The sequence below is a fragment of the Anomaloglossus baeobatrachus genome, chromosome 5 (assembly GCF_048569485.1).
Source record: "Anomaloglossus baeobatrachus isolate aAnoBae1 chromosome 5, aAnoBae1.hap1, whole genome shotgun sequence".
In the NCBI taxonomy this organism is placed as follows: domain Eukaryota; kingdom Metazoa; phylum Chordata; class Amphibia; order Anura; family Aromobatidae; genus Anomaloglossus; species Anomaloglossus baeobatrachus.
In genome coordinates this window covers 78,361,459-78,385,153 of record NC_134357.1, presented here as the reverse complement: position 1 = coordinate 78,385,153, position 23,695 = coordinate 78,361,459, and the positions used below count along the sequence as shown (strand labels likewise).

Sequence of the window (23,695 nt, the reverse complement as noted above, 5' to 3'; positions counted from 1 at the left end):
ACCAGGTGTCGCAAAAGCGGGAGAGCCTGCCACCGACCGAGGATGCGGTTCGGGGATGCCAAGAGTCATGAGGAGGCTGCCTTGGAGGCAGTGCCTCCGGCAGCCTTTTGGGGGCGTGACTTAGACCGCCACGCGTAGGAGTTCCTCTGACCTTTCTCCGGCCTATTGGACGAAGAGGATTGGGACTTGGCGGAGGGGCGAAAGGACCGAAACCTCGATTGTATCTTACGTTGCTGAGGTCGCTTCGGCCTGGACTGGGGTAAGGAGGAGTCCTTTCCTTTGGATTCTTTAATAATCTCATCCAATCGTTCTCCAAACAATCGGTCGCCAGAAAATGGCAAACCGGTTAGGAATCTCTTGGAAGCCGAGTCTGCCTTCCATTCGCGCAGCCACATGGCTCTGCGGACTGCCACCGAATTAGCGGATGCCACCGCTGTACGGCTAGCAGAGTCTAGGACTGCATTCATGGCGTATGAAGAAAACGCCGATGCCTGAGAAGTCAAGGACGCAACCTGCGGAGCAGAAGTACGTGTGACCACATTAATCTCGGTTAGACAAGCCGAGATAGCTTGGAGTGCCCACACGGCTGCAAAGGCCGGGGCAAAAGACGCGCCCGTGGATTCATAGATGGATTTCACCAGGAGCTCTATCTGCCTGTCAGTGGCATCTTTTAGCGATGAGCCATCTGCAACCGATACCACAGATCTAGCCGCCAATCTAGAGACTGGAGGATCCACCTTGGGACACTGAGCCCAACCCTTAACTACGTCAGAGGGGAAGGGGTAACGTGTGTCAGCAAGGCGCTTAGTAAAGCGCTTGTCCGGAACCGCTCTGGGTTTCTGGACAGCATCCTTGAAGTTAGAGTGGTCGAAAAATGCACTCCGTGTACGTTTGGGGAACCGAAACTGGTGTTTCTCCTGCTGAGAAGCCGAATCCTCTATAGGTGGAGGCGGGGGAGATAGATCTAACACCTGGTTGATGGACGAGATAAGATCATTTACTAAGGCGTCCCCTTCAGGTGTATCAAGGTTGAGGGCAACGTCATGGTCAGAGCCCTGAGCTGCGACCTCCGCCTCGTCCTCCAGCGAGTCCTCCAGCCGGGAATCTGAGCAGCGTGATGAAGCTGAGGATTCCAAGCGGGCCCGCTTAGCTGGTCTGGGGCTGTGGTCCGTGGAGGAGTCCTCCACGTGAAACATAGAGCCCACCCCGGGAGCGCGCTGCGGCGTGGACCGAGAGGGACCTGGAGGCGCCGATCCAACAGTGTCCTGGGTCTGTGTAAGGACCGGTCTGGACTGCAAGGCTTCTAGCAGCTTGGCAGACCATTTGTCCATAGACTTAGCCAAGGATTGTGAAAGTGACTCAGAGAGCTTCTCAGCAAAAACTGCAAACTCTGTCCCTGCCGCCTGGACAGTGGTAGCATGGGGGTCTACCTGAGCCGAGGGGCACACAAGTGGTCGCGGCTCCGGCTGAGTCAGTGTAACAGGGGTTGAGCATTGCTCACAGTGAGGGTAGGTGGAACCCGCAGGCAACATAGCCCCACAAGAGGTACAGGTCGCAAAGAAACCCTTTGCCTTAGCGCTCTTGCTCCTTGTGGACAACATGCTGTTGTGTCCCAGGAGAGTGATCACAGAGGGTATAAGGGAAGAGTATACAGCCCGGCCGAACAGAGATAGAATATATATATATATATATATATATATGGATATATATATATATATATATATATGGATATATAATACGTATCTATTCAGGCAACCCAGGGGGACCAGCACCGGATGACCGGTGTGGCTTACCAACCGCTAAAAAGCGGCGTGTGTGTCCTCCAGATTCCCTGCTCCAGGTCTCCCAGCGGTGAAGAGCTCTTTCCTGATGATTCTCCAGCGCAGAATGTCTGAAAAAAAATGGCTGCTGGAGCTCTCAGAGGGGGAGTGGAGCGGTGGGCGGCACCAGGAAAAAGTGCGGGAATCTGGGGTCCCTATTGTGATCAAAGAGGGGGGAGGAAGCATACAGGATGCTCCGGCCCTCACTGCCGACATCAGGACGGCTGTCCCGCCCCTACCCTGACAGACAGGTCTGGGGGCGGGAGTCTTGCCAGTAGGCCGCAACTGAAGCCGGGGATTAAATTTATGACCGCGGCCGACAAGCAGGCGCGGTCGGCGCGGAAGTCCCCCGGCTTTCACGGATCAGCAGCCGCTGTGTGTCCCAGGCAGCGTCCGGTCGGCTGTCCCGCCCCTACCCTGACAGCCAGGTCCGGGGGCGAGATTTTGCAAGTAGGCCGCAACTGAAGCCGGGGACTAAATTTATGACCGCGGCCGACAAACAGGCGCGGTCGGCGCGGAAGTCCCCCGGCTTTCACGGCCTAGCAGCCCTTACAGCGTCCGGGTGCCAGGCGCTCCATGAACCGTCCCCATGGGGACACAGAGTACCTGACAGATGCAGGGCCCGGTCCCTGATGAAGAAAATACTCCGGTCCGACAGATTCCACACACGGGCTGCGGAGGGAGCACGGTCCCAGTACCTGGATGACCGCTCAGGATCCCACTTCTCCCAGAGCCCCCAAGGGATGGTGAAGGAAATACGGCATGAGGCTCCGGCCATCGTACCCGCAATGGGTACCTCAACCTTAACAGCACCGCCGACGTAGTGGGGTGAGAAGGGAGCATGCCGGGGGCCCCATGGGAGCCCTCTTTTCTTCCAACCGATAACATCAGCAGCTGCTGCTGACTAAAATGGGAATGCATGAGTGGATGTGTGCCTCCTTCCACACAAAGCATAAAACTGAGGAGCCCGTGAGGCACGGGAGGGTGTATAGGCAGAGGGGAGGGGTTACACTTTTGAGTGTAATACTTTGTGTTGGCCTCCGGAGGCAGAAGCTATACACCCAATTGTCTGGGTCTCCCAATGGAGCGACAAAGAAATATCGGGTAACCAAGCAAAGCACTTCCCTTGGTTACCCGATATTTACCTTGGTTACCAGCGCACACCGCTTAGCGCTGGCTCTCTGCACTCCCAGCCAGAGTACACATCGGGTTAATAAGCAAACCGCTTTGCTTATTTACCCGATGTGTACTCTGGCTACGTGTGCAGGAAGCCGGCACTGGCAGCCTGAGAGCGGCGGATGCTAGTAACCAAGGTAAATATCGGATAACCAAGCAAAGCACTTCGCTTGGTTACCCGATATTTACCTTGGTTACAGCTTACCGCAGGCTGCCAGAAGCCGGCTCCCTGCATTCAGATTGTTGCTCTCTCGCTGTCAAACACAGCGATGTGTGCTTCACAGCAGGAGAGCAACTTCCAAATAATGAACCAGAGCAGTGTGTAACGAGCAGCGATTTCACAGCAGGGGCCAGATCGCTGCTCAGTGTCACACACAGCAAGATCGCTAATGAGGTCACTGGTACGTCACAAAAACCGTGACTCAGCAGCGATCTCGCTATGTGAGAAGTATCCCTATGAGTAGTTCTAGGTGCATATTTCTAATCCCTGCCTAACCATCCCTGTATAGAGTAGCATAGATAAAGGGATCTTTAGACAAAATATTTCTAAAGATCCTTTATGATATACAAATGAATGCAGGAACTAGTCGCAAAGGCGTTAGTTTATGCACTCATTCCGCCCTATTATCATGGCAGTATGCCAATACGGCAGTGCGCTAACATGTATTCAATGCCCACTGCCCAGCGTCATCGACGGTGACGTGCGTACCTGGGTCCATGGTCATCGCTTCAGCGCGCCGGCATTAGGGTCAGAGCGCATGATCAGACGTCACTGCACTTCTGGTCATGCACACTATGAAGCCGGGTGTACGCATCCCGGCTTCAGAAAGATCTAGTACGCATAACCAGAAGTGTCGGGAGATCTAATCATGCATACTGACAACTGACACAGATATGCGCATCACCGATGAGGACGCTGGGCAATGAATAGCATGTTAGCACGCCACTGTGGGTGTATTATCATGATAAGAGGGAGGAATGAGTACAGGAATTAATGCCCTTGTGACTAGTTCCCTCGCTCATTAGCATATCATAAAGGATCTTTAGAAATACTTTTTCTAAAGAGCTCTTTATCTATGCTACTAGATACAGGGACAGTTAGGCAGGGATTAGCAATATACACCCAGAACTGCTCGTGGTTCTGGATGCATATTACACCTGACAGGTTCCCTTTAAGGAATCAGCATTGCAAATGTAAATCCCAATAGACATAAACCTTAAAGGGGTTTTACAGTTTCAGTAAAACCCCTCTACCCTGGCTGCAGCTTGTTTTAAAGAAAAGCAAACTGTGCTTTACTCAACCTTCCTGGGTCCAGTGCTGAGCCTTTCCTGCTGCTCCCGGTGTCTATTCATGTCTGCAATGCGGATGCTACGTCAACAGCGATGCAGTCAATCACTGAGCTCAGCAGTTCATGCCATCAACATAGGCAAAGCTTCTGAGCTCGCAGATTGGATGCAACGCTGACATCTTGACGCCTCCACTGCAGAAAAATAAACAATGAGAGTGGAGGGGGGAATGAGAGCTGGACCTGGGGAAAGTGAAGTGAACAGTTAGATTTTTTTTTTTGATTTTTTTTTTAAACAAATTGCATCCGGGGAAGAGAAGGTTTTCTGAAAACACCTTTAAATACACATCACATCACATTCATTAGGTGAAAGGTTTTACCTTTATTCTGATGTTGAGCTGCTGTTATTTTCTGAGCTCCTGAGACTTTGCCGACACCGAACAGAACTGAACCATCTTCCTCATCCACTGCCTCAACAACGAGGGTCAGTTTCGTCCCCGGTACTAGAGAGTAAAGATTCTCCCCATTTTCCAGATGTTCTAATATGACAAGAGTAGGACCATAAAGTGTTAAAAAGGGAATCATACAGGCACCTAAGCTTCAACTTCACCTTTGTAATACAAGATTAATGTAATTTATAATTGTGGAACATCGTTACTTAGAACTGTACCCGTACCTCCATTAAAGAGGACCGGCCACCAGGATTTTCCTATATAAACTAAAGCCAGTGCTATACTGGCGCTATCATGCTGATTCTATACATATCAGTTGTGAGATCGGATGTATACTTTCTGAAATATAGGCAAGTAAAGTTTATGAAAGGCACAGTTATGCGATTGATAGCAGCTACACAATATCTAATAGGTGGGATGGGTTTTGCTAGTTATTCCCACTCCTGTCTGTCTGCCTGTGCTTCCACCCCCTGTCTCTTATTACAGGGGGAGGAAGGGCAGGGGGGGGGGGGAGGAAGGAAGGAAGGCAGGAAGGAAGGACGGACAGAGGGGGAAGGAAGGAAGGAAGGACGGACGGACGGACGGACAGAGGGGGAAGGAAAGACAGAGGGGGGGGAGGAAGGAAGGAAGGAAGGAAGGACGGACGGACAGACGGACAGAGGGGGAAGGAAAGACAGAGGGGGGGGAGGAAGGAAGGAAGGAAGGAAGGACGGACGGACAGACGGACAGAGGGGGAAGGAAGGACGGACGGACAGAGGGGGAAGGAAGGACGGACGGACAGAGGGGGAAGGAAGGACGGACGGACGGACAGAGAAGGAAAGACGGACGGACGGACAGAGAAGGAAAGACGGACGGACGGACAGAGGGGGAAGGAAAGACGGACGGACAGAGGGGGAAGGAAAGACGGACGGACAGAGGGGGAAGGAAAGACGGACGGACAGAGGGGGAAGGAAGGACGGACGGACAGAGGGGGAAGGAAGGACGGACGGACAGAGGGGGAAGGAAGGACGGACGGACGGACAGAGGGGGAAGGAAGGACGGACGGACGGACAGAGGGGGAAGGAAGGACGGACGGACGGACAGAGGGGGAAGGAAGGACGGACGGACAGAGGGGGAAGGACGGACGGACGGACAGAGGGGGAAGGAAGGACGGACGGACAGAGGGGGAAGGAAGGACGGACGGACAGAGGGGGAAGGAAGGACGGACGGACAGAGGGGGAAGGAAGGACGGACGGACAGAGGGGGAAGGAAAGACGGACGGACAGAGGGGGAAGGAAGGACGGACGGACAGAGGGGGAAGGAAGGACGGACGGACAGAGGGGGAAGGAAGGACGGACGGACAGAGGGGGAAGGAAAGACGGACGGACAGAGGGGGAAGGAAGGACGGACGGACAGAGGGGGAAGGAAAGACAGAGGGGGGGGAGGAAGGAAGGAAGGAAGGACGGACGGACAGACGGACAGAGGGGGAAGGAAGGACGGACGGACAGAGGGGGAAGGAAGGACGGACGGACAGAGGGGGAAGGAAGGACGGACGGACGGACAGAGAAGGAAAGACGGACGGACGGACAGAGAAGGAAAGACGGACGGACGGACAGAGGGGGAAGGAAAGACGGACGGACAGAGGGGGAAGGAAGGACGGACGGACAGAGGGGGAAGGAAGGACGGACGGACAGAGGGGGAAGGAAGGACGGACGGACAGAGGGGGAAGGAAGGACGGACGGACAGAGGGGGAAGGAAGGACGGACGGACAGAGGGGGAAGGAAGGACGGACGGACAGAGGGGGAAGGAAGGACGGACGGACAGAGGGGGAAGGAAGGAAGGAAGGACAGAGGGGGAAGGAAGGAAGGAAGGAAGGAAGGACAGAGGGGGAAGGAAGGAAGGAAGGACAGAGGGGGAAGGAAGGAAGGAAGGACAGAGGGGGAAGGAAGGAAGGAAGGAAGGAAGGACAGAGGGGGAAGGAAGGAAGAAAGGACAGAGGGGGAAGGAAGGATGAAAGGACAGAGGGGGAAGGAAGGACGAAAGGACAGAGGTGGAAGGAAGGACGAAAGGACAGAGGTGGAAGGAAGGACGAAAGGACAGAGGTGGAAGGAAGGACGAAAGGACAGAGGGGGAAGGAAGGACGAAAGGACAGAGGGGGAAGGAAGGACGAAAGGACAGAGGGGGAAGGAAGGACGAAAGGACAGAGGGGGAAGGAAGGACGAAAGGACAGAGGGGGAAAGGACGGACAGAGGGGGAAAGGACGGACAGAGGGGGAAAGGACGGACAGAGGGGGAAAGGACGGACAGAGGGGGAAAGGACGGACAGAGGGGGAAAGGACGGACAGAGGGGGAAAGGACGGACAGAGGGGGAAAGGACGGACAGAGGGGGAAAGGACGGACAGAGGGGGAAAGGACGGACAGAGGGGGAAAGGACGGACAGAGGGGGAAAGGACGGACAGAGGGGGAAGGGACGGACAGAGGGGGAAGGGACGGACAGAGGGGGAAGGGACGGACAGAGGGGGAAGGGACGGACAGAGGGGGAAGGGACGGACAGAGGGGGAAGGGACGGACAGAGGGGGAAGGGACGGACAGAGGGGGAAGGGACGGACAGAGGGGGGAAGGGACGGACAGAGGGGGGAAGGGACGGACAGAGGGGGGAAGGGACGGACAGAGGGGGAAGGGACGGACAGAGGGGGAAGGGACGGACAGAGGGGGAAGGGACGGACAGAGGGGGAAGGGACGGACAGAGGGGGAAGGGACGGACAGAGGGGGAAGGGACGGACAGAGGGGGAAGGGACGGACAGAGGGGGAAGGGACGGACAGAGGGGGAAGGGACGGACAGAGGGGGAAGGGACGGACAGAGGGGGAAGGGACGGACAGAGGGGGAAGGGACGGACAGAGGGGGAAGGGACGGACAGAGGGGGAAGGGACGGACAGAGGGGGAAGGGACGGACAGAGGGGGAAGGGACGGACAGAGGGGGAAGGGACGGACAGAGGGGGAAGGGACGGACAGAGGGGGAAGGGACGGACAGAGGGGGAAGGGACGGACAGAGGGGGAAGGGACGGACAGAGGGGGAAGGGACGGACAGAGGGGGAAGGGACGGACAGAGGGGGAAGGGACGGACAGAGGGGGAAGGGACGGACAGAGGGGGAAGGGACGGACAGAGGGGGAAGGGACGGACAGAGGGGGAAGGGACGGACAGAGGGGGAAGGGACGGACAGAGGGGGAAGGGACGGACAGAGGGGGAAGGGACGGACAGAGGGGGAAGGGACGGACAGAGGGGGAAGGGACGGACAGAGGGGGAAGGGACGGACAGAGGGGGAAGGGACGGACAGAGGGGGAAGGGACGGACAGAGGGGGAAGGGACGGACAGAGGGGGAAGGGACGGACAGAGGGGGAAGGGACGGACAGAGGGGGAAGGGACGGACAGAGGGGGAAGGGACGGACAGAGGGGGAAGGGACGGACAGAGGGGGAAGGGACGGACAGAGGGGGAAGGGACGGACAGAGGGGGAAGGGACGGACAGAGGGGGAAGGGACGGACAGAGGGGGAAGGGACGGACAGAGGGGGAAGGGACGGACAGAGGGGGAAGGGACGGACAGAGGGGGAAGGGACGGACAGAGGGGGAAGGGACGGACAGAGGGGGAAGGGACGGACAGAGGGGGAAGGGACGGACAGAGGGGGAAGGGACGGACAGAGGGGGAAGGGACGGACAGAGGGGGAAGGGACGGACAGAGGGGGAAGGGACGGACAGAGGGGGAAGGGACGGACAGAGGGGGAAGGGACGGACAGAGGGGGAAGGGACGGACAGAGGGGGAAGGGACGGACAGAGGGGGAAGGGACGGACAGAGGGGGAAGGGACGGACAGAGGGGGAAGGGACGGACAGAGGGGGAAGGGACGGACAGAGGGGGAAGGGACGGACAGAGGGGGAAGGGACGGACAGAGGGGGAAGGGACGGACAGAGGGGGAAGGGACGGACAGAGGGGGAAGGGACGGACAGAGGGGGAAGGGACGGACAGAGGGGGAAGGGACGGACAGAGGGGGAAGGGACGGACAGAGGGGGAAGGGACGGACAGAGGGGGAAGGGACGGACAGAGGGGGAAGGGACGGACAGAGGGGGAAGGGACGGACAGAGGGGGAAGGACGGACAGAGGGGGAAGGACGGACAGAGGGGGAAGGACGGACAGAGGGGGAAGGACGGACAGAGGGGGAAGGACGGACAGAGGGGGAAGGACGGACAGAGGGGGAAGGAAGGACAGAGGGCGAAGGAAGGACAGAGGGCGAAGGAAGGACAGAGGGCGAAGGAAGGACAGAGGGCGAAGGAAGGACAGAGGGCGAAGGAAGGACAGAGGGCGAAGGAAGGACAGAGGGCGAAGGAAGGACAGAGGGCGAAGGAAGGACAGAGGGCGAAGGAAGGACAGAGGGCGAAGGAAGGACAGACGGCGAAGGAAGGACAGACGGCGAAGGAAGGACAGAGGGGGAAGGAAGGACGGACAGAGGGGGAAGGAAGGACGGACAGAGGGGGAAGGAAGGACGGACAGAGGGGGAAGGAAGGACGGACAGAGGGGGAAGGAAGGACGGACAGAGGGGGAAGGAAGGACGGACAGAGGGGGAAGGAAGGACGGACAGAGGGGGAAGGAAGGACGGACAGAGGGGGAAGGAAGGACGGACAGAGGGGGAAGGAAGGACGGACAGAGGGGGAAGGAAGGACGGACAGAGGGGGAAGGAAGGACGGACAGAGGGGGAAGGAAGGACGGACAGAGGGGGAAGGAAGGAAGGACGGACAGAGGGGGAAGGAAGGAAGGACAAAGAGGGAAGGAAGGACAAAGGGGGAAGGAGGGAAGGACAAAGGGGGGGAGAAAGGACAGGCAGGCAGACAGGGGTGGGAAGAACTAGCAAAACCCGACCCACCTATTAGATATTCTGCAGTACCTCTCATCAAATAACAGTGCATTTCAAAAGCTGTGATATCGGATGTATACTTTCTGAAATACAGGCAACTAAAGGTATGTATAGAATCAGAATGATAGCACCAGTATAGCACTGGGTTTAGTTTATATAGAAAAATCCTGGTGGTTGGTCCTCTTTGATCATCCTGGAGATTGAAGTAAAAAAAAAAAAAAAAAATAATATCAGCATAATGTGTCATAATTTAAATCAGTGCTGAAATGTCAGACTGTAAAAATACAGCAAATGGATAAGGTGAACGGTATCACTCAGTCTTTTGTTACTTTTTTATATACATTTCCAGGAGGAGTAAGAGGAACAATAATGCTGAATTCTACCAAGATGGTTCAACACTATTTTTATCTTGGAAAGTTAAGTTTTCCCATTGGTAATAACACCTGCTACATATAATGTACGTCTTGTGTGTAGCCAACCCAATGAACTAGCTTTATGTTGTACACTAACAAATCATAGGATTAATCAGAAAAGTTTCTATAATATTAAGCAACAAACCACTGAGCGTTTGAGAACACACGTACTATGTCTGGTAAGGAGACTCCTCGAGAGCTGAGTCTCCTTCATACAATGGCTGAGACGTGCAAAGCTCTCGACCGAGCGGTCATCCAGGGCACATCTAGACATCTTCAGGGTCAGCAGGAAACGTTTCTTCTCCTCGTCAATGTTTGTCACCTCGGCCACCACCGTCTGGCCCACAGCAAAATGGTCGCTGACGTTCGTCACAAACTTGTCACTGATTTTCTATTGACACAAAATATTGAGAAAGAAATAACTAAAAATGCAGACAAGCAAATTTCTTCCCTCAACATCAGAAAATAGTGTATAAAGTTGCAGTGTGTGAACACAGCCTAAATCTACCCCAACAACGGGAAAACTCCTAAAACTATAAAACACAAAAAAAGTTAAAAAAAAAAAATCGCAGTCAATGTTAAAAAGGAGTTGCCCTCAATCCAATAAACCCAAAAATATATACGCCCACCGCATAGGTAAGAGGCTTCTCTGAAAAATATATGCCAACTTGCTTGAAGCCACCGCTTTTCAGTATCAGACTATAGACTATAAGCTAGAGAAAGCGGTATCTAACTTACTTCTCAAGATTAGCTGTATTTTATAAACAAAAATGAGATACCAGATAAAGCATAGCCTGTAAAAACAGACTTGTACTGTCACTGGACTGAAGTTTCGCCCGATCGGCTTCATCAGGGGTTTATCTAAATAACACTGTTTTTTTATATTCTTCTATTAGCGAAAGCAACTAATCTACATAATTGCATATAAAAAAGATGCCATATATGAAGTAGTTTACTATAATATATACTACTTGTAACCTGAAAGTAAAAGGCTTTATTTTAAGAAAATAAATATTTACCGTCCTATCAACTTTTACTAAACGTCTTGATGCAGGTTTCAGACCTCTTAATAAAGTTTTTTTTTTTTGTTGTTTATAATTACATGCTATACGCTCTCTGGTCTCTGGCTAAATAAGATATAGGTAATTTTGAGAATTTGGATGCCGCTTTCTCTTATGCAAAGTAAGAGTGTTTGAACTTAACGTGGTTCCAGGCAAGTTGGAATATATTGCAGGGAAACCTCCTATATATCTGCAATCTAAATTTTAAAAAGGGAAGGTGCCGCATTTTTTATTTTTGTATTAATAATAGCGATTATGAAATACAGTATTTTTAATACAAAATTAAAATCACTGTTTATTTAGTTTTTATTTAATTCTAGTATTACTGGAGGCACTGGGGGCTGCCATCTTGGATTTTGGTGTTTAACGACAGCTACTCACAGTGGTCGGATTCCGACCCCATTTAGTAACATTAGAAAAGGTGTCTGCTGTGAAATGGACGCGCCCCCTGGGCTGTTCGGATCACAGCAGAGGGAGGAGATTGGCGCCATTTTCCCAGTCACCCGCCGGGATGGATGGGTGAGTACCGACGCCAGGCAACAGTGATTGCACAGTTACTGATCCTGGCGTGCTGCTCCCCCACTCTGCTGTTCAGCCCCCTCCCTCTCTGCCGCTTACACCACCGCCGCTCACCCCTCCTCCCCACTTGGACTCAACTCAGGCCTCCGTCCGCTGCTTGTACTGTGATTGCTGACAGAACATCCTGCCGGGGGCACAGGTCTGAGGTGATTGCATGCGGCTGGGAGCGGTGATCTGCAGCCTGAGCGACACTGCACTACGGATCACCCCTCCTCACCGCATGTCACCTCACACCTCCGATCCCGGCCGGCAGCACAGTATATGGGGGCGTGAATTACAGTGAGGCATATGGAGACAGTCAGCAGCGGGTCACAGGGAGGGAGACAGCCAGCAGCACAGTATATGGGGGCGCGAGATACAGTGAGGCATAGGGAGACAGCCAGCAGTGGGATATAGGGAGGGAGACAGCCAGCAGTGGGGCACAGGGAGGGAGACAGCAGGCACAATATATGGGGGCGCGAGATACAGTGAGGCATAGGGAGACAGCCAGCAGCGGGGCACAGGGAGGGAGACAGCATGCAGCGGGGCACAGGGAGGGAGACAGCCAGCAGCGGGGCACAGAGAGGGAGACAGCAAGCAGCGGGGCACACAGAGAGGGAGACAGCCAGCAGCGGGGCATAGGGAGGGAGACAGCCAGCAGCGGGGCACAGTGAGGGAGTGGAGCACTATGCAGCTGTCCTTGGTGACACTTTAGACATATTATAATCACTTTGCGGCCAACAGCAAAATAGCTCCGCACTGTGATCCTAAACTTCATTCTCTTATCCTTTTGAAAACACCCAGGTTGGGAGGGGGAGCTGTGACATCGCACACCGGAGAGCAGATTCTGCCCACTTTACTGCAGCTGTAATCCAGGCTATTTCTACAGTAGGATTTTAGCAGCTGCTCCCCCTAGTGTTTAAGAGTGGGAAATATGAAACTTTTAATTTTTTTGTTTTAAATGTTCTGAATTAAAAACAAATATTATTTAAACATAACAATAAAAAAGAGAATTTTGTTTACTTACCGTAAATTCTTTTTCTTATAGTTCCGACATGGGAGACCCAAACCATGGGGTGTATAGCTTCTGCCTCCGGAGGACACACAAAGTACTACACTAAAAGTGTAGCTCCTCCCTCCGAGCATATACACTCCCCGGATGACAAATCCAACCAGTTTAGTGCCAAAGCTGAAGGAGGACATCCACCCAATAAGTAGAGATAGAGTAAAACCCGGAATAACCGGAACTTCTGTCTACAACAACAGCCGGTGAAAACACACGGAACAAGAAAGCTGCCAACAGGCAACAGGGAGGGTGCTGGGTCTCCCATGTCGGAACTATAAGAAAAAGAATTTACGGTAAGTAAACAAAGAAGGGAATTTTGTTTACTTACCGTAAATTCCTTTTCTTCTAGCTCCAATTGGGAGACCCAGACAATTGGGTGTATAGCTATGCCTCCGGAGGCCACACAAAGTATTACACTAAAAGTGTAAAGCCCCTTCCCTTCAGCCTATACACCCCCCGTGCTGCCACGGGCTCCTCAGTTTTGGTGCAAAAGCAAGAAGGAGGAAAAAATTATAAACTGGTTTAAAGTAAATTCAATCCGAAGGAATATCGGAGAACTGAAACCATTCAACGTGAACAACATGTGTACACAAAAACAGGGGCGGGTGCTGGGTCTCCCAATTGGAGCTAGAAGAAAAGGAATTTACGGTAAGTAAACAAAATTCCCTTCTTCTTTGGCGCTCCATTGGGAGACCCAGACAATTGGGACGTCCAAAAGCAGTCCCTGGGTGGGTAAATAATACCTCATAATAGAGCCGTAACGGCTCCGTCCTACAGGTGGGCAACCGCCGCCTCAAGGACTTGCCTACCTAGGCTGGCATCTGCCGAAGCATAGGTATGCACCTGATAGTGTTTCGTGAAAGTGTGCAGGCTCGACCAGGTAGCTGCCTGACACACCTGCTGAGCCGTAGCCTGGTGTCGCAAGGCCCAGGACGCTCCCACGGCCCTGGTAGAATGGGCCTTCAGCCCTGAGGGAACCGGAAGCCCCGAGGAACGATAAGCTTCGAGAATTGGTTCCTTGATCCACCGAGCCAGGGTTGATTTGGAAGCTTGTGTCCCTTTACGCTGGCCAGCGACAAGGACAAAGAGTGCATCCGAGCGGCGCAGGGGCGCCGTACGAGAAATGTAGAGTCTGAGTGCTCTCACCAGATCTAACAAGTGCAAATCCTTTTCACACTGGTGAACTGGATGAGGGCAAAAAGAAGGTAAGGAGATATCCTGATTGAGATGAAAGGGGGATACCACCTTAGGGAGGAATTCCGGAACCGGACGCAGAACCACCTTGTCCTGGTGAAACACCAGGAAAGGAGCTTTGCATGACAACGCTGCTAGCTCAGACACTCTCCGAAGTGAAGTGACTGCTACTAGAAAAACCACTTTCTGCGAAAGGCGTGCGAGCGAAATATCCCTCATTGGCTCGAACGGTGGATTCTGAAGAACCATCAGCACCCTGTTCAGATCCCAGGGTCCTAACGGACGCTTGTAAGGAGGGACGATGTGACAAACCCCTTGCAGGAACGTGCGTACCTGTGGGAGTCTGGCCAGGCGCTTCTGAAAAAACACAGAGAGCGCAGAGACTTGTCCCTTAAGGGAGCCTAGCGACAAACCCTTTTCCAATCCGGATTGAAGAAAGGACAGAAAAGTGGGCAAGGCAAATGGCCAGGGAGAGAAACCCTGAGCAGAGCACCACGACAGGAATATTTTCCACGTCCTGTGGTAGATCTTGGCGGACGTTGGTTTCCTAGCCTGTCTCATGGTGGCAATGACCTCTTGAGATAATCCTGAAGACGCTAAGATCCAGGAATCAATGGCCGCACAGTCAGGTTGAGGGCCGCAGAATTCAGATGGAAAAACGGCCCTTGAGACAGCAAGTCTGGTCGGTCTGGCAGTGCCCACGGTTGGCCGACCGTGAGATGCCACAGATCCGGGTACCACGACCTCCTCGGCCAGTCTGGAGCGACGAGGATGGCGCGGCGGCAGTCGGCCCTGATCTTGCGTAACACTCTGGGCAACAGTGCCAGAGGGGGAAACACATAAGGAAGCTGAAACTGCGACCAATCCTGAACTAAGGCGTCTGCCGCCAGAGCTCTGTGATCTTGAGATCGAGCCATGAATGTTGGGACCTTGTTGTTGTGCCGTGACGCCATTAGGTCGACGTCCGGCATCCCCCAGCGGCAACAGATCTCCTGAAACACGTCCGGGTGAAGGGACCATTCCCCTGCGTCCATGCCCTGGCGACTGAGAAAGTCTGCTTCCCAGTTTTCTACGCCCGGGATGTGAACTGCGGAGATGGTGGAGGCCGTGGCTTCCACCCACATCAAAATCCGCCGGACTTCTTGGAAGGCTTGCCGACTGCGTGTTCCACCTTGGTGGTTGATGTAAGCCACCGCTGTGGAGTTGTCCGACTGAATTCGGATCTGCTTGCCTTCCAGCCACTGCTGGAACGCTTTTAGGGCAAGATACACTGCCCTGATCTCCAGAACATTGATCTGAAGTGAGGACTCTTGCTGAGTCCACGTACCCTGAGCCCTGTGGTGGAGAAAAACTGCTCCCCACCCTGACAGACTCGCGTCCGTCGTGACCACCGCCCAGGATGGGGGTAGGAAGGATTTCCCCTTCGATAATGAGGTGGGAAGAAGCCACCACCGAAGGGAAGCTTTGGTTGCCTGAGAGAGGGAGACGTTCCTGTCTAGGGACGTCGGCATCCTGTCCCATTTGCATAGGATGTCCCATTGAAGAGGACGCAGGTGAAACTGCGCGAAAGGAACTGCCTCCATTGCTGCCACCATCTTCCCCAGGAAGTGCATGAGGCGCCTCAAGGGGTGTGACCGACCTTGAAGGAGAGATTGTACCCCTGTCTGTAGTGAACGCTGTTTGTCCAGCGGAAGCTTCACTATCGCTGGAAGAGTATGAAACTCCATGCCAAGATATGTCAGCGATTGGACCGGTGTCAGATTTGACTTTGGAAAATTGATGATCCACCCGAAACTCTGGAGAATCTCCAGAGTAACGTTGAGGCTGTGTTGGCATGCCTCTTGAGAGGGTGCCTTGACCAGCAGATCGTCTAAGTAAGGTATCACCGAGTGACCCTGAGAGTGGAGGACCGCAACTACTGTAGCCATGACCTTGGTGAAAACCCTTGGGGCTGTCGCCAGGCCGAACGGCAGTGCCGCGAACTGAAGGTGTTCGTCTCCTATGGCGAAGCGCAGGAAGCGCTGATGCTCTGGAGCAATCGGTACGTGGAGATAAGCATCTTTGATATCGATCGATGCTAGGAAATCTCCTTGGGACATTGAGGCGATGACGGAGCGGAGGGATTCCATCCAGAACCGCCTGGTCATTACGTGTTTGTTGAGCAGTTTTAGATCCAAAACAGGACGGAAAGACCCGTCCTTCTTTGGAACCACAAACAGGTTGGAGTAGAAACCGTGACCCTGTTGCTGAAGAGGAACCGGGACCACCACTCCTTCTGCCTTCAGAATGCCCACCGCCTGCAGAAGAGCCTCGGCTCGCTCGGGAGGCGGAGATGTTCTGAAGAATCGAGTCGGAGGACGAGAGCTGAACTCTATCCTGTAACCGTGAGACAAAATGTCTCTCACCCAACGGTCTTTTACTTGTGGCAGCCAGGTGTCGCAAAAGCGGGAGAGCCTGCCACCGACCGAGGATGCGGTGTGAGGAGGCCGTAAGTCATGAGGAAGCCGCCTTGGTAGCGGCACCTCCGGCGGTCTTTTTAGGGCGTGATTTGGACCGCCATGCGTCGGAGTTCCTCTGATCCTTCTGAGGCCTTTTGGACGAGGAGAATTGGGACCTGCCCGCCCCCCGAAAGGACCGAAACCTCGACTGTCCCCTCCTCTGTTGGGGTGTTTTTGGTTTGGCCTGGGGTAAGGATGTTTCCTTTCCCTTGGATTGTTTGATGATTTCATCCAATCTCTCACCAAACAAGCGGTCGCCAGAAAATGGCAAACCAGTTAAGCACTTTTTGGAAGCCGAATCTGCCTTCCATTCCCGTAGCCACAAGGCCCTGCGTATTGCCACCGAATTGTCGGCTGCAACCGCCGTACGGCTCGCAGAGTCCAGGACAGCATTAATAGCGTAGGACGCAAATGCCGACGTTTGAGAGGTTATGGACGCCACCTGCGGCGCAGACGTACGTGTGAGTGCGTCAATTTGCGCCTGACCAGCTGAGATAGCTTGGAGTGCCCATACGGCTGCGAATGCTGGAGCAAAAGACGCGCCGATAGCTTCATAGATGGATTTCAACCAGAGCTCCATCTGTCTGTCAGTGGCATCCTTGAGTGAAGCTCCATCTTCCACTGCAACTATGGATCTAGCCGCCAGTCTGGAGATTGGAGGATCCACCTTGGGACACTGAGTCCAGCCCTTGACCACGTCAGGGGGGAAGGGGTAACGTGTATCCTTAAGGCGCTTGGAAAAACGCTTATCTGGACAAGCTCGGTGTTTCTGGACTGCCTCTCTGAAGTCAGAGTGGTCCAGAAACATACTCATTGTACGCTTAGGAAACCTGAAACGGAATTTCTCCTGCTGAGAAGCTGACTCCTCCACTGGAGGAGCTGAGGGAGAAATATCCAACATTTGATTGATGGACGCAATAAGATCATTCACAATGGCGTCCCCATCAGGAGTATCAAGGTTGAGAGCGGCTTCAGGATCAGAATCCTGATCAGCTAGCTCCGCTTCATCATACAGAGAGTCCTCTCGCTGAGACCCTGAACAATGTGATGATGTCGAGGGGATTTCATAGCGAGCTCGCTTAGTCGGTCTGGGACTGCGTTCCATGTCAGAGACCTCACCCTGGGATCTATGAGACACCCCGGGAGAACATTGTTGTTCCAACTGAGGGGAACCAGGGGGCAATGATTCCACAGTGCCCATGGCTTGAGATGCCGGCCTGGACTGCAAGGCTTCTAATATCTTAGCCATAGTCTCAGAAAGTCTTTCAGTAAAAACTGCAAACTCCGTCCCTGTCACCTGGACAGTGTTAACAGGTGGTTCTCCCTGGGCCACCCTTAGCAGAGGCTCCGGCTGAGTAAGTGCCACAGGGGCCGAGCATTGCACACAATGAGGGTCAGTGGAACCTGCCGGCAGTATAGCCGTACATGCTGCACAGGCAGCATAGTAAGTCTGTGCTTTGGCACCCTTGCTATTTGTGGACGACATGCTGTTGTCTCCTCTGAGCAATACAGGAGGGTATATAGCCAAAAACAACCGTGCACCATACAGTGTAAAGTATAGCCTATAATCATATAATCTATAAGTACACTTCTGCACCAGTGGGGCCAGCACCTAGGTGCTACTTACCGCCCGCGCAATGCGGTTGTGTGGTCACCAGAATTCCTGCCTGGGTCTCCCTGAGCTTGTCTCCCTTCTCCAGCGTTAGCAGAGCTGACAGGAATGGCTGCCGGCGTCCTGAGGAGAGGAGGGGGCCGTGGGCGTGCCCTAGAAAGTGCGGGAATCTGGTGCCCCACTGTGCACAGTGAGGGGGGTGGAGTATGCAAAGCATGCTCCAGCCTCAGTTGCTGACGTCCTTTACAGCGTCCCGCCCTTCCCCTGACTGGCAGGCCTGGGGGCGGGAAAAGAATGAGACTAGGCCGCAAAAGCCGGGGACTAAAGTTATAAGCGCGGCCGCCGTATAAGCGCGGTCGGCGCGGAAGTCCCCGGCGCACTAACAGTCCCAGCCGCGCCGCAGTGATAACAATGGCAGCGGCGGTCAGCGCGGCAGTCCCCATACACTAACACACTTAGCGACGCTGCAGTGTGTAAAGGCACACACGCAGTCAGCGCCGCGGTCCCCGGTGCACTAGCACACCCAGCAATGCTGGAGTGTTACTGTGCGCGGTCCCCACGGGGACACAGAGTACCTCAAAGTAGCAGGGCCATGTCCCTGAACGATACTCGGCTCCTATCCAGCAGAGTCCTCAGGAGCTGTGGATGGAGCACGGTCTCATGTGCCTGGAGACCGATAGGATCCCACTTCACCCAGAGCCCTAAGGGGGATGGGGAAGGAAAACAGCATGTGGGCTCCAGCCTCCGTACCCGCAATGGGTACCTCAACCTTAATAACACCGCCGACAAGAGTGGGGTGAGAAGGGAGCATGCTGGGGGCCCTGTTATGGGCCCTCTTTCCTTCCATCCGACATAGTCAGCAGCTGCTGCTGACTAAGCTGTGGAGCTATGCGTGGATGTCTGCCTCCTTCGCACAAAGCATAAAAACTGAGGAGCCCGTGGCAGCACGGGGGGTGTATAGGCTGAAGGGGAGGGGCTTTACACTTTTAGTGTAATACTTTGTGTGGCCTCCGGAGGCATAGCTATACACCCAATTGTCTGGGTCTCCCAATGGAGCGCCAAAGAAATTCTCTTTCTTTATCGTTCCTTATGGGAGACCCAAACCATGGGACATCTCAAAGCAGTCCATGGGTGGGAAATAAACAGAAACTGAGAAGTAGGCGAAACCTAACTTCACAAATGGGCGACAGCCGTCCGAAGGATGCGTCTGCCCAAGCTCGCATCTGCCGAAGCATGAGCATGCACTTGGTAGTGCTTCGAAAGGGTGTGCAGACTAGACCAAGTGGCAGCCTGACAGACCTGCTGAGCCGTAGCCCAAGAGGCACCGACAGCTCTGGTCGAGTGCGCCTTAATCCCCGGCGGGGGAGGCATCTGAGAACATTGGTAGGCATCGGATATGGCCGACCTAATCCAATGAGCTAGGGTCGGTTTAGAAGCCGAGAGACCCTTGCGCTGACCTGTGGTCAGCACAAAAAGAGAGGTGCACCGCCTAAAAAAAAAAAAAACAGCGGTGCGTGACACATAGATCCGGAGCGTCCGCACCAAATCTAAAGCATGCAACGCTTTCTCAAAGCGATGCACAGGGGCCGAACAAAGGGAAGACAATGAAATGTCCTGGTTAAGGTGGAAAGGAGACACCACCTTAGGGAGAAGGCCCGGAGTTGGACGGAGAACCACCTTGTCTTGGTGAAAAAGAAGGGAATTTTGTTACTTACCGTAAATTCCTTTTCTTCTAGCTCCTATTGGGAGACCCAGACGATTGGGTGTATAGCACTGCCTCCGGAGGCCACACAAAGCAATTACACTAAAAAGTGTAAGGCCCCTCCCCTTCTGGCTATACACCCCCAGTGGGATCACTGGCTCACCAGTTTTAGTGCAAAAGCAAGAAGGAGGAAAGCCAATAACTGGTTTAAACAAATTCACTCCGAAGTAACGTCGGAGAACTGAAAAACCATTCAACATGAACAACATGTGTACCCGAAAAACCACCAAAAATCCCGAAGGACAACAGGGCGGGTGCTGGGTCTCCCAATAGGAGCTAGAAGAAAAGGAATTTACGGTAAGTAACAAAATTCCCTTCTTCTTCGGCGCTCCATTGGGAGACCCAGACGATTGGGACGTCCAAAAGCTGTCCCTGGGTGGGTAAAGAAATACCTCATGTTAGGGCTGCAAAGACAGCCCTCCCCTACGGGGAGGCAACTGCCGCCTGCAGGACTCTTCTACCTAGGCTGGCGTCCGCCGAAGCATAGGTATGCACCTGATAATGTTTGGTGAAAGTGTGCAGACTCGACCAGGTAGCTGCCTGGCACACCTGTTGAGCCGTAGCCTGGTGTCGTAATGCCCAGGACGCACCCACGGCTCTGGTAGAATGGGCCTTCAGCCCTGATGGAACCGGAAGCCCAGCAGAACGGTAGGCTTCAAGAATTGGTTCTTTGATCCATCGAGCCAGGGTGGCTTTGGAAGCCTGCGACCCCTTGCGCTGGCCAGCGACAAGGACAAAGAGTGCATCAGAGCGGCGCAGAGGCGCCGTGCGGGAAATGTAGATTCTGAGTGCTCTCACCAGATCTAACAAATGTAAATCCTTTTCATACCGGTGAACCGGATGAGGACAAAAAGAAGGTAAGGAGATATCCTGATTAATATGAAACGAGGATACTACCTTAGGGAGAAACTCCTGAATGGGGCGCAGCACTACCTTGTCCTGGTGGACCACCAGGAAGGAGCCTTGGATGACAGCGCTGCTAGCTCAGACACTCTCCGAAGAGACGTGATCGCTACCAGAAAGGCCACTTTCCGTGATAGTCGAGAGAGTGAAACATCCGTCAGAGACTCGAAAGGCGGCTTCTGGAGAGCAACTAGTACCCTGTTCAGATCCCATGGATCTAACGGCCGCTCGTACGGGGGAACGATATGACCAAACCCCCTGCAGGAACGTGCGTACCTGCGGACGTCGTGCTAGACGCTTCTGAAAAAAACACCAATAGCGCCGAGACTTGCCCTTTAAGGGAGCCGAGCGACAAGCCCTTTTCCAACCCAGATTGCAGGAAGGAAAGAAAAGTAGGCCATGCCAATGGCCAGGGGGACACTCCTTGTACAGAGCACCAGTAAAAGAAAATCTTACACTTCCGTGGTAGATCTTAGCAGACGTGGGCTTCATAGCCTGTCTCATGGTGGCAACGACCCCGTGGGATAATCCTGAGGACACTAGGATCTAGGACGCAATGGCCACACAGTAGGTTCAGGGCCGTAGAATTCAGATGGAAAAACGGCCCTTGGGACAGTAAGTCTGGCCGGTCTGGTAGTGCCCACGGTTGACCGACCGTGAGATGCCTGTCGCCAGAGCTCTTTGATCGTCATGAAAACCGGGACCTTGCTGTTGTGCCGATTCGTGAAACCCGTCCGGGTGCAGAGACCATTCTCCTGCGTCCACGCCCTGGTGACTGAGGAAGTCTGCTTCCCAGTTTTCTACGCCCGGGATGTGAACTGCGGATATGGTGTATGCTCTGTCTTCCACCCCTAGCAGAATCCGGCGGACTTCCTGGGAGGCTCGCCGACTGCGTAGTCCGCCTTGGTGGTTGATGTATGCCACCGCTGTGGATTGTCCGACTGAATTCGGATCTGTTTGCCTTCCAGCCACTGCAGGAAGTCTTGCAGGGCCATATGCACTGCCCAGAGCTCCAGACAATTGATCTGAAGAGTGGACTCCTCTGAAGAGAGTCCTTGATCGTCTGAGAAAGGGGGACGTTCCTGTGTAGGGACATCGACTTCCCCTCCCATTAGCGAAGAATGTTCTATTGAAGTGGACGCAGATGAAACTGCGTGAAAGGGACTGCCTCTGGATGAGGTGTCTCCTTGAAGGAGAGACTGCACCCCCGTCTGTAGTGACCGCTGTTTGTCCAGTGGAAGCTTCACCATCGCTGAGAGAGTGTGAAACCCCAGCTAAGATATGCCAGCGATTGGGTTTAACTTTGAAAAGTTGAGGACCCACCCGAAACTCTGGGAAGTCTCCAGCGCCATGTTCAGGCTGTGTTGGCATGCCTCTTAAAAGAGTGCCTTGACAAGTAGATGGTCTAAGTAAGGGATCACAGGGTGACCCTGAGAGTGCGGGAGTGGTCCCACTGCTGCCATGAACTTGGTGAAAACCCGTGAGGCTGTCGCCAGACCGAAGGGTAGGGCTACGAACCGAAGATGCTCGTCTTCAATAACGAATCGTAGCAAACGCCGGTGCTCTGGAGCAATCGGCACGTGGAGATAAGCATCCTGATGTCTATTGATGCTAGGAAATCTCCTTGAGACATTGAGGCAATGACGGAGCGGAGGGATTCCATCCGGAACCGCCTGGTTTTCACGTGCTTGATGAGCAGTTTAAGGTCCAGAACGGAACGGAAGGAGTCGTCCTATTTTGTCACCCCGACCAGATCGGAGTAAAAAGTGTCTCTTGTTCCTGAGGAGGAACCGGGATTACGACTCCTACTGCCTGCAGAAGAGCCTCGGCTCGGCCGGTGAGGAAGTTTTTGCGACAAACTGTCTCTCACCCACCGGCCATTGACCTGTGGCAGTTAAATGTCGCTAAAGCGGGGGAGTCTGCCACCGACCGCGGACGCGGAGAGAGAGGGCTGAAAGTCATGAGGAAACCGCCTTGGTAGCGGTTCCTCCGGCTGCCTTCTCCGGGCGTGATTGAGCCCGCCAGGAACCTGCGCCCCTCTGAGCCTTTTGAGTCCTGTTGGACGAGGGCAATTGGGACGTGCCCGAGCCTGGGAAGGACCGAAACCTCGACTGTCCCTTCTCCTGATGGGTCTTGTTTGATAGCTGGGGTAAGGAAGAATCCGTACCCTTGGACAGTTGAATGATTTAATCCAACCGCTCACGAAACAGTCTGTCACCAGATAAAGGCAATCTGGTTAAGCACTTTTGTGGAAGCAGCATCTGCTCCAATCCCTTAACACTAGGAGCGTAACAACACGGAGTTGGCGGACGCCACTGACGTACGGCTCGTAGAGTCCAGGACAGCATAAACAGCTTGAGTCGCAATGCCGACATTGCGAGGTGAAGGACGCTACTGCGGCCAAGATGTACATGTGACCGCGTCCCTCTGCGCAATACTAGCTGAAATAGCTTGGAGTGCCTCTATGGCTGCGAATGCCGGGGCAACCGACCCGCCGATAGGGCTATCTGTCTGTCAATGGCATCTTTAAGTGAATTCCCATCTTCCACTGCAACTATAGATCTAGCCGCAAGCCTGGAGATTGGGGGATCCACCCTTGGAGCGCTTGAGCACGTCAGGGGGGAAGAGACAACGCGTATCTTCAATACGGTTGGAGAAACGCTTATCGGGATAAGCGTGGTGTTCCTGGACTGCTTCTCTGGAGTCAGAGTGACCAGAAAAGTACTCAATATACGCTTGAGATACCGAAATAGGGATTTCTTCTGCTGTGAAGCTGACCCCTCCACTGGAGGAGTTGAGGGAGAAATACCCAACCTTCCATTGATGGACGCTATAAGATTATTCACTATAGCGTCACCATCCGGTGTATCCGGATTGAGAGCGGTCTCAGGATCAGAGTCCTGAACAGCTACGTCTGCCTCAACGTACAGAGAGTACTGTGATGAAGTCGAGGGCCGTTCTTAGGGAGCTCGCTTAGGCCGTCTGGGACTGTCGTCCGTGTCAGAGCCTGCAC

General features: G+C 53.8%; 1 protein-coding gene across 1 annotated transcript in view; it reads right to left on the bottom strand.

The window, feature by feature from the left end:
* The window catches only part of PDCD11 (programmed cell death 11), a 254,756-nt gene that overhangs the window by 89,561 nt on the left and 141,500 nt on the right, over positions 1–23,695 (bottom strand). The window contains exons 17-18 of the mRNA XM_075348616.1: positions 10,200–10,419; positions 4,663–4,821 (exon numbers count right to left, since the gene is read on the bottom strand). Coding sequence (XP_075204731.1) covers positions 4,663–4,821; positions 10,200–10,419 — 379 coding nt within the window. The remainder of the gene's footprint in view (positions 1–4,662; positions 4,822–10,199; positions 10,420–23,695) is intronic.